This window comes from Jaculus jaculus, chromosome 16 (genome assembly GCF_020740685.1).
Source record: "Jaculus jaculus isolate mJacJac1 chromosome 16, mJacJac1.mat.Y.cur, whole genome shotgun sequence".
Taxonomy (NCBI): domain Eukaryota; kingdom Metazoa; phylum Chordata; class Mammalia; order Rodentia; family Dipodidae; genus Jaculus; species Jaculus jaculus.
In genome coordinates, this window is record NC_059117.1 from 47,631,214 (window position 1) to 47,645,853 (window position 14,640).

The window sequence follows — 14,640 nt, forward strand, 5'->3', positions numbered from 1 at the left end:
GGGGTGGAGGGAGGGAGGGAAGGGATGAGCATGCCAGGGCTTCTAGGCACTGCAAATAAACTCCAGATGCATGTGCCACCATGTGAATCTGGCTTACATGGCTTCTGAGAAATTGAATCTGTGTCCTTAGGCTTTGCAGACAAGCACTTTAACTGCTAATCCATCTCTTCAGTAGCCCCCCCCCCCATGGCTTTCTAAATCACTCAAATCCTTCTATATCAGAAAAGAAGTATGTTGGAAACCTGAGAGGATACTGTTTTCTGTTATTTGCACAACCAGTTAGTAACTGTTGCAGTCCAGTTCGCATTGCTGGTAGAAATTACCCAACCAAGAGTAGCTTCTGGGAAAAAGAGATTTATTTTGGCTTACAGGCTCGAGGGGAAGCTCCATGATGGCAGGGGGAAAGGATGGCATGAGCAGAGGGTGGACATCACCCCCTGGCCAACATAAGGTGGACCACAGCAACAGGAGGGTGTGCCAAACACTGGCATGGGGAAACTGGCTATAAAGCCCATAAGCCCGCCCCCAATAATACACTCCCTCCAGGAGGTCTTAATTCCCAAATATCCATCAGCTGGGAACCTAGCATTCAGAACACCTAAGTTTATGGGGGACACCTGAATCAAACCACCACATTCCGCCCCTGGCCCCCATAAACTGATATCTATACGTGATGTAAAATACAATGCATTCATCTCATTTTAAAAGTCCCCATAGTTTTTAATCAATCCCAATGATGTTCATACATCCCCATAGTCCAAGATCTTTTAACTGAGCCATAATACCAAAATATAACCTCAAAAAAACCATAATGGCACAGAATAAATATTCACACTGCAAAAGATGGCATTGGGCATAGCAAAGAAACATTCAACCAATACAAGATTTAAAACAACCAGGGCAAACATCAAACTCTGTAGCTTCAAGTCCAGCAACTCTAGCCAGTGACAAATCTTTAAGTCCGATAATTATAACCAGCAACAAGTCTCTGGCATTCCAATTCCGCCCCTCCAGCTAGGCTACTCACAGTCCTGGGAAACTTCATCGGGGCCGGCAGCTCCTTGGCAGCCATCTCATGGTCCCGGCATCTCCACTGGGTCTCTACTGCAAGCCACGGTTCATCTTCATGGCCCCATGGGGTCTCTATGCAGGCAACCAGAAAACCCGCTTCACACTGCCCATGGCCATTTCCAAAGCACAAGACCATGTTGCAAACTCAATGACCCTCTTTCCAGCATTTCTTATACTCCACAATACCAGGTAGGGTGCCAATTTGTTAATCCAGGGGGGGAATAAAGCAGACTTTGAAGAATAGGACACTCCTTGAGCACTCAGGCCCCTTCAAAAGAGTCGACATTCTTTTTGTTGCCCCAGTGCAGGTCAGCTAGCCCAGTCTCAAAGGTTGTAATCTCTCAGTTGCAGCTGAATGGGCAACAGTTCATCCAAAGATTTTTCTTTCTGTGCCATATCCCTCTGCATACACCAGTTCATTTCTACGCAAAGCAACCCTGCACAACTTCTCAAGACATGGGCACAAGAGCAAGCTTCTCACACAAACTGCTAGCCCAGTCCAGGCAAAGCTCTTTCTCGCCCTCATAAACCAAACCTCACAGTCCATAGTTCTTACTGCATTCAGGTCTTGTAGCTCTGACCAGAATAGTCCATCAAGCTGTACTTACAGCACTGCAAGGCATCTGTTAGGCCAAGGTTTCAACTCTTTCCACTTTCCTCTTGAAAATCAGCTCCAAAAGGCCAAAGCCACACAGTCAGGTGTCTAGCAGCAATCCCACTCCTCGGTACCACTTTAATGTTGCAGTCCAGTTTGCATTGCTGGTAGAAATCACCCAACCAAGAGCAGTTTCTGGGAAAAAGAGATTTATTTTGGCTTATAGGCTCGAGGGGAAGCTCCATGATGGCAGGGGAAAAGGATGGCATGAGCAGAGGGTGGACATCACCCCCTGGCCAACATAAGGTGGACCACAGCAACAGGAGGGTGTGCCAAACACTGGCATGGGGAAACTGGCTATAAAGCCCATAAGCCCGCCCCCAATAATACACTCCCTTCAGGAGGCCTTAATTCCCAAATATCCATCAGCTGGGAACCTAGCATTCAGAACACCTAAGTTTATGGGAGACACCTGAATCAAACCACCACAGTAACCTAGGGAAAATCAACAAACACACCAGCCTGAAAACCTGCATTAAACATTAGATGTTCAGAATGCTTCATGATAACGCACAATCACTCCTGCTTGTGGCAGGGAAGGGTGCTGCCCAGAAATAAGTAGAACTCATCTTTGGTCTTCAGTTGAGGTGATGGGCTGGAGGGTCAGGCGTACCGATAGCTAATCCCCAGCTTATCCTAATGGACAATGGGGCAACTTAGTTCTTCCTAAGCTTCGAAGTGGAACCAGATAAGTTTACAGTTGTCACTTATGTATGCATCTAAAGAGACAGAGGCCTTTTAACCTATTTGATAAGGGAAGGCTTACAGTTTGCTGGCTTTGACATGACACTTGGTTTCTTTCTCTCCTATAGGCTATTCAGTGTGGCCACGAGACTGGTAGGTGCATTAGGGAATGGGTACTGAAGGGCTCAGTTGGAGTTTAAGAGGCCATGTGGGTCATGGAAACAAGCACTACTTTGTTAGCTAATGGGGGTGACATTCTCAAAGAACTCAGGGAAGAAGGAAGTGTCTGAGATGGGCTGGCCAGTCAGTGCACATGGGCAAAGTGGGACTGGTCATGCAGGGTGGGAAATCATGACTGCCATCCTGCACAAGGTGGGCGTGCCATAGGAGGGAGGATATTTATGTTAGGACCAGAAAGAGATGGTTTACAAATGGGCATCTGAGATGGTAACCTTTGAAGAATGGATTGGTTTTTACTCAAGAAATGTGAATAGGGAGGACATGCTAGAGGAGAGATGGTAGCATCAGAGGTTGGTGGCTAAGAAAGGTAGGATGGTGTGGACCAGCTGGCCAGAGTCCAGGGCTGAGGCATAGGGAAGGCCAGACTGACTCTAATAGACATATCAAGTACCCTAAATATACATGTGTGTATATGAGCACCCTCAGTTTGGACCAGGAGGCTGACAGTATTTCCTCGGGTAAATCAACCAGCCAGGACCCAGAAAGGTGTGAGCTACCATGGCAAGAAGTAATCATTGTGAATGAAAGATCAATTGTTCAAGGCAGAGGGCTTACAGGAAATGGCATCAGACTGGGCATGGATTGAGAATGTCATGGGAAGTCTTGCCTTTTCCCAGGGCCATCTCCAGAGTGGATGGTTCAACATACTCTGACCCCAGGAGACTTGCGGGACCTTCAAGTTCAACCTCTTAAAACCAGGGTCGCATCAAAAGATTACTCAATTTTGATGAATATAAGCTGGATACTCCGGGCAGATGGTAAGTTTACATCAATCAAAGATTGGGCCTGAAGGGTCTAGTGAACCAGAAATATACAGGGCATGCAATACATTGGTTCTATTCTTAGGCCATTCTAGCAGAAATACCTATAATATATGTACCCAAAGTCACATCCTAGGATGTTCACAATAGCACCATTCATAACAGCCCAAAGCATTCAAATGCCCAACATTAGAATGGAATCCCAAAGTGGAACCCCAACTATATCAATAAGGAGGAATGCTCTATACCTATATATAACATATGGGTATCACAGAGAGTTCATACAGTTGTATCTGTAATTGTGCTGCATGATTTCTTTTTTAAATATTTTTACTTATTTGTATGTAAGCAGAGAGAGGGGGGAGGGAGAGGGAGAGGGAGAGAGAGAGAGGGAGCGAGCACAAATGAGCACCAGGACCTCTGGCTACTGCAAACAAACTCCAGATGAATGTGCCACTTGTGCCTCTGACTCTACATGGATGCTGGGAAATCCAACCCACGTCATTAGGCTTTGTAGGCAATCACATAAACCACTGACCTCTCTCTCCAGTCCTCACTATTCTTTCTTTCCTTCCTTCCTTCCTTCCTTCCTTCCTTCCTTCCTTCCTTCCTTCCTTCCTTTCTTTCTTTCTTTCTTTCTTTCTTTCTTTCTTTCTTTCTTTCTTTCTTTCTTTCTTTTTATTAGAGACAGAGAGAGGGAGAGATAGTGAGAATGGGCACACCAGGGCCTCTAGCCACTGCAAATGAACCTCAGATGCATATGCCACCATGGCTTATGTGGGACCTGGAGGATGGAACCTTGGTCCTTAGGCTTCACAGGCATGTGCCTTAACCACTAAGCCATCTCTCCAGCCCCCTCATGATTCTTTTAAAAGAGCAAGACAGGTAAAACTGATCTAGAAATGAGAAGTCACAATGGTAGTTAATATGGTGTGGGTGTAACTGAAAGGGGACACTGGAGGCATTCAGCAGGGGAGGGGACAGGAGGGTGTTTCTTGGCCAGTATTGGTCACATATGTGTGCAAAGTTGTTGAGTGGCACACTGGTGATCTGTGTACTTTCTATGTATCATTTCATGGAAAAAGTTAGGGGGAGGCCAGAGGTGATTCCCCTAGTTTAGGAAAAGCACTGATATAGAGTGCTTTGCCACTTACAAAATGACATCATCAAATTCTTGACACTTCCTTTAGATTATGCTGAAATGCAACATGTGGGTTCTTACTAGAACCAATCTTGGGAGCCTAGGACCCATGTCATGGTTTCCATCAACTAAAGTTAGTTAAATTTGGTCCAGTCAAGAGTCCATTTGCCCAGAACTTGGGAGACTGAGGCAGAAAAATTATCATCTCTGCACATGGGCACCTTGGGTCTCACCATCTGTGATGAGGCATGTTAAGCATCAAGCCCCCCATGAGCCACACAATGCTAACAGAACACCTGCCCTCTTGCTTATCTCTGCAGCTAGCATCCGCTTGTTGAAGGCCACCAAGATCTGTGTCACTGGAAAAAGCAGCATGCAGTCATATAGCTGTGTGAGGTGCAATTACACAGAGGCCTTCCAGAGTCAGACCAGACCCTCTGGCGGCAAAGTAAGCACTCTCAGGCACGTGGCTGTCTTCGACAGCTGGCCTTTGTTTGGGGAGCATGGACGATGTGCCCCAGAAAATGCTGGTGAGCAACTGTGATGCATAGCAGGATAGCTGGGTTCAAACTGCTTTGGGTCATGTGATTACTTTGAGCTTTGGGCAAGTCAGCATCTCTGAGCCTCTGAGCCCCATTAAGCAAGGAGAGGAGAGCTGGACTTAAATCCTGACTCCAAAATTACCAGCTCACTTGGATTCTGTGAATTGTATCAGCAAATTTCATGGGGTTGTTCCCTATGTAGGCAATGGCTAGAGACCTAAGCTCCAGCTAGAGAGTTAGGGATGAAACTATACACAGAAAGGCACCCACAGGCATTGCTCCCACATTGTGTGGCCTGTGAGCAACTCAAACTGTCTCCCTTTGCCTTTCAGTGGACCTTCTCTTATGTAGGCTTTCCTGTGGATCCGAACACTCTCTATCTCATTGGCGCCCATAATATCCCCAATGCTAATATCAATGAAGACAGCCCTTCTCTGTCTGTGAACTTCACCTCACCAGGTAAACTTCCTTACTTCTTTGGTTATTGTCTGTATAGAATGATGTATACTATATATATATACATACATACACACATACACAGACACACACACATAGATAGATAGAGATAGATATCACAAACATAAGCAGGTAGATTCCAAAAAGTTCATATAGTTATATTCATAATTGTGCTGCATGATTCTTTTTTTAATGATAGTTTCATTTGTTTATTTGTGAGAGTATGGGCATATCGGGACCTCAAGCTGTTGCAAATGAACTACAGATACACATTTTACATGGTTTTACAGGAGTAATCAAGCCTGGGCCATCAGGCCTTGCAAGCAAGTGCCTCTTACCACTGAACCATCACTCTAGCCCCTCCAGCTGGTTTTTTCCCCCCCTTTTTGAGGTAGGGTCTTGCTCTAGCTCAAGCTGACCTGGAATTTACTTTGCAGTCTCAGGGTGGCCTTGAACTCATGGCAATCCTCCTACCTCTGCCTCCCAAGGGCTGGGATTAAAGGCATGTGCTGCCATGCCTGGCATAGCTGCTTTTTAATTAATTAATTACTTCTTTCTGTTTCAAAGGCATTTAGCTCCTTGTGCCACCTTAGTCTTCTTTGGTCATGACTTTCATAAGCATCCCATAGACTGTCCACAATTTGGGCTTGTCTGATGTTTGTCTCATGTGTTGACCAAAGATAATGAGGTTTGGAAATTAATACCACAGAGGAGTTATACCGCCTCATTATGTCCTACCGGGTGTGTGTCTGCACTGAAATTCACCTTTATCATTGCTTGGTTAGGGTTACGCCTGCCAGGGATCTGGATGGATTAGGCTTCCTGTCTGGAAAGGGTAGAATGGTCAGTACTGCTTTGAGAAAGGTTGTGTTTACATTCGACTCCTTCCCACTCACTCTGTGGACAGATGTTTTTCTGTTTAGCAATAAAATGTTAGTGCTCTATTTAGATTTATTGTCTTACCTCTGGAATGTTTCACTACTCTGTGGCACGTGCAGCTGGGTGGGGGGAGGCAAGGGGTTTTCTAAAGTGTAAAAGCTTTCGTATTTGCAGGCTGCCTCCATCACATCATGAAATACAAGAAACAGTGCATTGGGGGAGGTAAGTCAATGTAGCACTTTGCTTTTTAAAAAAATATTTTTGTTTATTTATTTTAGAGGAGAGAGAGATGGGCATGCTGTACAGGAATGCCAGATGCGCACACCACCTTATGTGGGCCTTGGGAATCAAGCCTGAGTCCTTTGGCTTGCAGGCCTTGACCGCTAAACCATTTCTCCAGCCCAACTTTTGCTTTTGCTATTCAGACCTACTCATGACCTGAGCTCAAGCACACCAAGCGCAAGCCATCTTGTTTTGTTTTGTTTTTCGAGGTAGAATCTCGCTCTAGTCCAAGCTGACCTAGAATTCACTATTTAGTCTCAGAGTGGCCTTGAACTCACAGCGATCCTCCTACCTCTGCCTCCTGAGTGCTGGGATTAAAGGCATGCACCACCACTCCCGTTTTTTGTTTTTTTTTTTAAACTTTATTTGCAAGGAAAGAGAAAGAGAAAGAGAAAGAGAAAGAGAAAGAAAAGGAGAAGGAGAAAGAGAGAATGAGCACACCAGGGCCTCTTGCAAATTAACCCCAGATGTATGCACTGCTTTATGCATCTGGCCTTATGTGGTACATGGATATGGGTACTGGGAAATTGAACTCAGGTTGTCAGACTTTGCAAACAAGTGCCTTTCACCACAGAGGCATTGTTTTAGAGATAAAGAATTGAGACATGAAGCTGGAAGGTGTGCCCAAGCCCCTCAGTGGAGGCAGAAGCATTTTTGGTCCTTGGCTAGTGCTTGGTCCACTGGGGCAGGCAGCCTATCCAAGAGGAGGCTCTTTGGTTTATGTAGTGGAACCACAGTCATGGGAAATCACTCCTCCTGCTTGGTTAAACTAACATTTTAGCCCAGACCACACTTAGCAGTGTTAACAATGGAAGGCTATTTATGATTGGACTAGAGTCCTGTGAGCACCTTCACTTCTTTACCACCACCACTGACCTGAGGTCATGGGAACTCTGTGAACCTTCTGTTTGCATTAGCAAACAGGGCACAATGTTACCTAAGTAATGAACTAGAGTCATGCTCTCAGCCTGTGTCCTCACACTGGGTGTCTCTTCCATGCTAGACAATTATAGTCCTCTTCTTGAATTGTGAAATAGCCACTTTGAGATAATTAGTCCCAAACCACACTTCCAAAGAAGGGTTAGAGTGCATTTCCAGGCAGGAAAGTCTTTGTAATGCTAATGAGGTTAGTGGCTTTGAGAAATGGTTTCAGACCCCATCTTGCTTCCCACTGACAGAGATCTGTGAGAGAATGAATATAAGCACCAGAGGAGTGAGATCCCAAGATCTGAATCTAGAATCAGCCCTTAAATTCACTCCTAAAGCCATTTCTGAGTCAGACTCTGAAAGGGTCTCCTGAATATATCCCATGTTCATGGAAATTAACTCAGTCCTTATTCGCAAGTCACATGAATGAAGCTTTTTCCTTGTTTCTTTCTTCCCTTTGTCCTTCCCTTCTTCCTTCCTTTTTGAAAAATTAACCTGTTTTTTATTAACAACTTCCATGATTGTAAGCAATATCCCATGGTAATGCCCTCCCTTCCCCCATTTTCCCCTTTTAAACTCCATCATATCCCCTCCCCATCTCAATCAGTCTCTTTTTCATTTTGATGTCATCATCTTTTCCTCCTATTATGATGGTCTTGTGTAGGTAGTGTCAGGCACTGTGAGTTCATGGATAGTCAGGCCATTTTGTGTCTGGAGGAGCACGTTGTAAGGAGCCTACCCTTCCTTTGGTTCTTACATTCTTTTTACCACCTCTTCCATAATGGACCCTAAGCCTTGGAAGATGTGATAGAGATATTGCAGTGCTGAGCACTCTGTCACTTCTTCCCAGCACCATGATGCCTTCTGAGTCATCCCAAGGTCACTGCCATCTGAAAAAAGAAGGTTCTCTACCAAAAGTGAGAGTAGCATTAATATATGGGTTTGAATATTAAGAGAAGTGCTTACTGGGCAGTTTGATAAGCATAGTATATACATTTAGCCAGACAGCAGCAAACGTTAAACTCCTAGGGCTCATAGCTAGCCTGTTGTAGGTTTTTAGTATCAGGGATGTATTTCCTCCCATGGAGTGGGCCTCCAGCCCAATTAGAGGGCAGTTGGTTTCCACCAATAAAGATGTGCCACTATTGCACCCATTTGCTCATTTGGCCAAGCTGGCCAAATATAAGGCTTGCAGTATCCACTGTTGAGTATCTTCAATGGTGATTTCTTTCTCTCCCATTGAATTGCATGCAGAAGAATGGCTTCTTCCAGCTTTCTGTCAGTTGGTCTACATGGAGGAGATTTTCAGCTCAGTTCCAGCAGGATTTCTCAGTGGCCTTGCAGCCCAAGTATGTGGAGTCTTCAACAATAGGGTCTTACCATCTATTTCTGGTGGGAAACCAAGGGCCTTGGCAATGGCCTGTAATGCTTTGGGGGCATCAGGGACCTCCCTGGCCAACAACTCACTGGAACATATCCCATCCCTGGCACTGAAAATTTTCTAGTAACAATCTATGGTTCCTTTGTGTTTTATTGTCCAAAAACATAGGTTTCCATATGACTTATTTATATCCTCTTAAATTTTGATTAGCCCTCCCTCCACCTTTCCTTTACTCAATCTCTTCCCCTGACCTCACTTAAGCCTTTTCACCCCATCAATCTATTCTTCTACTTACATGTATACAATACCATCCTATTAAGTACCCCCTGCCTTCCTTTCTATTCCCTTTATATCTCCTTTTTAGCTTACTGGCCTATGCTACTGAGTTTTCTTCCTACTCACACAGAAGTCCAATCATCTATAGCTAGGATCCACATATGAGAGAGAAAATGTGATGTTTGGCTTTCTGGGCCTGGGTTACCTCATGTAGCAGACAGCTTCACGTTCATTGAGATGAACTTCCAGACCAGGTACAGTTATGGAGGAAGGGATATTTATTGAAGCTTACAGATCCAGAGGAAATTCCATAAATGGCAGAAGAAGCTGGCTTGCCTTCACAGAACCAAGCAGAGAGAGAAGAACAAGCCAAAAAAAGTCAAAAGCCACAGCACACTTCAGGAATGCCAGCTAGGCATACTTTGCATATCTTTAGATTGAAATCTGACACCCACCACCACACCTTAAGATCACCCAGTGACATTGCCTCCAGCCAGGTGGCTAAAGATGCAAACTGCAAACAAATAAACAACTGAATATATTGGGGGCCATCTATTCTATTCAAACCACCACATTCTGCCCCTGGTCCCCAATACATTTATAACCATCACACATTGTAAATTGTACCCAGTTCAATTTCAAAGGAACCCACAGTCTTGACCAATTTAAGATTTTAAAACCTGTAAAATCAAACAAGTTAAATAATTCTAACATATAAAGGCACAAAGTAAACATTTGGTATAAGGCATAGCAAGGAGAGACTAAAACAGTGCAAACTCAACCACCATCAAACAAACATCAAACTTCTGCAGTTCAAGTCCAATACAACCAGAGACTGAAAGTCTCCAGATTTTCCAATTCCGCCCCTTCACCTGGGCAGAGTAGCCAGGGAACACTTCCATCTCAGGTCAACAGTGTACTCCATGGTAGCCCTTGCACAGTCCTGGTATATCCAAAACTTCTTGAGGTCTTCATGCAAACCACGGTCCATCCTCCAAAGGCTCTTTCAGCCTATCAGGGCATCATGCCCTGCATCATGCCACATCTCAGCAGCAGCTCCTGGAACCATGTGCAATTCATGACCACTCCTCACATTTTCCAAAGACTCTTTCAGCCTATCAGGGCATCAGGCCCTACCTCATGCCACATCTCAGCAGCAGCTCCTGGAAGTATGTGCAATTCACGACCACTCCTCACATTTTTCATGCTTTTGAAACCAATACCAGGTGTGCAGAACACAGCCATATTCTTAACTCACAGATAAAAGAAATCATAACCTTGAAAAGCAGGTTCCTTCTTCAGTCAACTCTTTTCAAAAGTGTTTGCATTTCTATGATAGTCTTTCTTCAGGCATCCTTTCCATGGTAAAGCAATTGGACCATCTTCTTTTAAGATTGCTAATGTGTTTGACAATAGCAGATTCAGTAACCTAAAACCAGTCTCAGTGCCTATAATTTTAACTTGCTTAAGGCTTTCCAGCTTAAAATCTTAAATCTCTCAGTCCAATATCTCTAGCCAAGCACATCAGTCCATTACAAATTTAACCTTGATCAAACTCTGGGCCTGGGCAGCAGGATGCAGTCAACCCTTATGCCAGTAGCCCTGTTCCAACAAAATCCTCTGCAGTCTTTCCTTCCCCTTAGAAAGCTCATAAGCCAAGCCTAGAAGTTCAATGCTGTCTGCACTTAGCATTCTCAGACTCTCATCAGAATAGTCCATAAAACTTGGCTTACCACTCCAGAAGACACCTTCAGTTGCAAGCACCAAATCCATGCCTATTCCTCCAAAACAAAGGTTCCAAAAGATCAACATCCACATGGTCAGGTTCATCTCACCCCACTACTGGTACCAAGTTCTGTAGCAGACAGCTTCAGGTTCACTGAGATGAACTTCCAGACCAGGCAAAGTTATGGAGGAAGGGATATTTATTGAAGCATACAGATCCAGGGGAAGTTCCATAAATGGCAGAAGAAGCTGGCCTGCCTTCATAGGACCAAACACAGAGAGAAGCACAAGCCAAAAAAAAAAAAAAAAAAAAAAAAAAAAAAGCCAAAAGCCACAGCACACTTCAGGAATGCCAGCTAGGCATACTTTGCATATCTTTAGATTGAAATCTGACACCCACCACCACACCTTAAGATCACCCAGTGACATTGCCTCCAGCCAGGTGGCTAAAGATGCAAACTACAAACAAATAAACAACTGAATATATTGGGGGCCATCTATTCTATTCAAACCACCACACCTCACTTAGTATAATCCTTTCCAGATCCATCCATTTTCCTGCAAATTTCATAACTTCATTTTTCTTTACTGCTGAGTAGAACTCTATTATGTAAATTTGCCATATCTTCATTATTCACTCATCAGTTGAGGGACATCTAGGCTGGTTCTATTTCCCAGCAATTGTGAATTGACTGGCAATAAACATGGCTGAGCAAGTATCTATAAAGTAATGAGATGAATCCTTAGGATATATGCCTAGGAGTGCTATAGCTGGGTTATATGGTAGATCTATTTTTAGCTGTCTTAGAAACCTCCACACTGATTTCCACAAAGGCTGGAATGCATTCCCACCAACAGTGTAGAAGGGTTCCTCTTTTTCCGCATCCTTTTACAGCATTTATGGCCATTTGTTTTCATGATGGTAGCCAATCTGACAGGAACGAAATGAAATCTCAACATAGTTTTAATTGCATTTCCCTGATGACTAGGGATGCAGAACATTTTTTAGATGCTTATATGCCATCCATATTTGTCTTTTGAGAACTATTTATTGTCATAGATTTTTTTTAATTGGGTTGTTTGATTTCTTATTACTTTTTGATCTCTTTGTATATCTTAGATATTAATCCTTTATCAGATGTATAGCTGGCAAAGATTTTTTCCCATTCAGTAGGTTGCCTCTTTGCTTTATTCACAGTTTCCTTTGCCATACAAAATCTTTGTAATTTCATGAGGTCCCAGCGGTTAATCTGCAGTTTTATTGCCTGGGCAATTGGGGTTATATTCAAAAAGTCTTTGCCAAGGAAAATATGTTGAAGAGTTTTCCCTACTTTTTCCTCGAGCAGTTTCAGAGTTTCAGATCTGATACTAAGGTCTTTAATCCATTTGGACTTAATTCTTTTGTATATAGATAAAAGGATCTACTTTCATCCTTCTACAAATACATATTCAGTTTTCCCAGCACCATTTACTGAAGAGGTTGTCTTTTCTCCAGTGAGTGTTTTTGGCATATTTGTCAAATATCAGGTGGCTATAGCTACCCAGACTTACATCTGGGTCCTCTATTCCATTGATCTACATGTCACTTTTGTGCCAGTACCATGCTGTTTTTGTTACTTAGGCTCTGTAGTATAGGTTAAAATCAGGTATGGTGATACCACCAGCCATATTTTTGTTGCTCAATAGTTTTAAATATTCAAGATTTTTTTGTGCTTCCAAATGAATTTTTGATCTTTTTTTTTTCTATTTCCTTGAAGAACGCCATTGAAATTTTGATGGGGATTGCATTAAATGTATAGATTGCTTTTGCTAAGATTGCCATTTTCACAATATTGATTCTTCTGATCCAAGAACAAGGGATGTCTTTCCATTTCCTAGTGTCTTCTGAAATTTCTTACTTGAGTGTTTTAGTTTTAATTGTAGAGATCCTTCACTTCCTTATTTAGATTTATTCCAAGGTACTTTTTTGGGGGGGGGGGGAGGGATGCAATTGTGAATGAGAGTGCTTCTCTGATTTCATCCTCTCTTTGTTGTTAGAATATAGGAAGGCTACTGATTTCTGAGTGTTTATTTTGTATCCTGCCTCATGGCTATAGGTGTTTATCAGCTCTAAAAGTTTGCTGGTAGAGTCTTTAGGGTCCTTTATGTATATACAGAATCATGTCATCTGCAAATAATAATAACTTGACCACTTCCTTTCCAATTTGTATCCCTTTTATGTGTGTCTCTTGCCTTATTGCTATGGCTAAGACTTCCAGTACTATATTAAATAAAAGTTGGGACAGTGGACACCCTTGTCTTGTTCATGATTTTAGTGGAAAAGCTTCCAGTTTTTCCCCATTTAGTAATATATTGGCTGTAGATTAGTAATAAATAGGCTTTATTATGTTGAGATATGTTCCTTCTATTACCAAGTCTCTGTAGAACTTTTATCAAGAAGGGATGTTGGATTTTGTCAATTGCTTTCTCTGTACCTAATGAGATGATCATGTGAGTTTTGTCCTTCAGTCCATTTATATAGTATATTCAACTTGCGTATGTTGAACCACCCCTGCATCTCTGGAATAAAGCCTACTTGGTCAGGGTGAATGATCTTTCTGATATATTCTTGTTTTCTGTTTGCCAATATGTTGTTGAGAATTTTTGCATCTCTGTAGGATTCCTTCTTTTTCTATTTTATGGATAAGTTTAAGAATCATTGGTGTTAGTTCTTCCATGAAGGTCTGGTAAAATTTACCAGTGAATCCATCTGGGCCTGGACTTTTTTTAGTTGGGAGATTTCTGATAACTGATTGGATCTCCATACTTGTTACAGATCTGTTTAAGTGGTTAATCTAGGTAGGTCATATAAATCAAGGAAATCACCCATTTCTTTCAGATTTTCAAACTTAGTGGAGTATATGTTCTTATGATATGCCATATGATTTTTTAAAATTTCTCTGGTATCTCTTGTGATGGTGCCTTTTTCATCTCTAATTTTATTGTGTCTCTTATTCTTTTGGTCAGATTTGCTAAAGGTTTATCAATCTTGTTTATCCTTTCAAAGAACCAGCTCTTTGTTTCATTGATTCTTTGGGGTTTTTTTTTTTTTTTTTTGGTTTCTATTTCATTAATTTCTGCCCTAATCTTTATTATTTCTTCCTGTTTACTAATTTCTGGCTTGCCTTGTTCTTCTTTTTCCAAGGCTTTAAGGTGAGGCATTAAGTTGTTTACTTAAGACCTTTCTCATCTCTTAATATAGGCACTTAAAGCTATAAATTTCCCTCTTAGGACTGCCTTCACTGTGTCCCAAAGGTTTGGTTGTTGCGTTCTCATTATCATTTGACTCTTATGAATGTTTTGATTTCCTTCTTGATTTCTTCATTAATCCATTCATTATTTAGTAGTGGATTGTTTAGTTTTTATGATTTTGTGTATGCTCTATAGCTTTTCTTACTATTGATTTGTAGTTTGATTCCATTGTGGTCGGATAGAATGCAAGGGATTATTTCAATTTTCCTGTATTTGTTAAGGTTTGCTTTGTGTCCTAATATATGGTCTGTTTTAGAGAATGTTCCATGTGCTGCTGAAAAGAATGTGTATTCTGCAGCACTTGGATAAAATGTCCTGTTTGTATCTGT

General features: G+C 42.4%; 1 protein-coding gene across 1 annotated transcript in view; it reads left to right on the forward strand.

The window, feature by feature from the left end:
- Positions 1 to 14,640, forward strand: part of Il17rb (interleukin 17 receptor B) — a 29,046-nt gene that overhangs the window by 1,753 nt on the left and 12,653 nt on the right. The window contains exons 2-6 of the mRNA XM_004652626.2: positions 2,539 to 2,563; positions 3,268 to 3,408; positions 4,873 to 5,000; positions 5,427 to 5,553; positions 6,604 to 6,651. Coding sequence (XP_004652683.1) covers positions 2,539 to 2,563; positions 3,268 to 3,408; positions 4,873 to 5,000; positions 5,427 to 5,553; positions 6,604 to 6,651 — 469 coding nt within the window. The remainder of the gene's footprint in view (positions 1 to 2,538; positions 2,564 to 3,267; positions 3,409 to 4,872; positions 5,001 to 5,426; positions 5,554 to 6,603; positions 6,652 to 14,640) is intronic.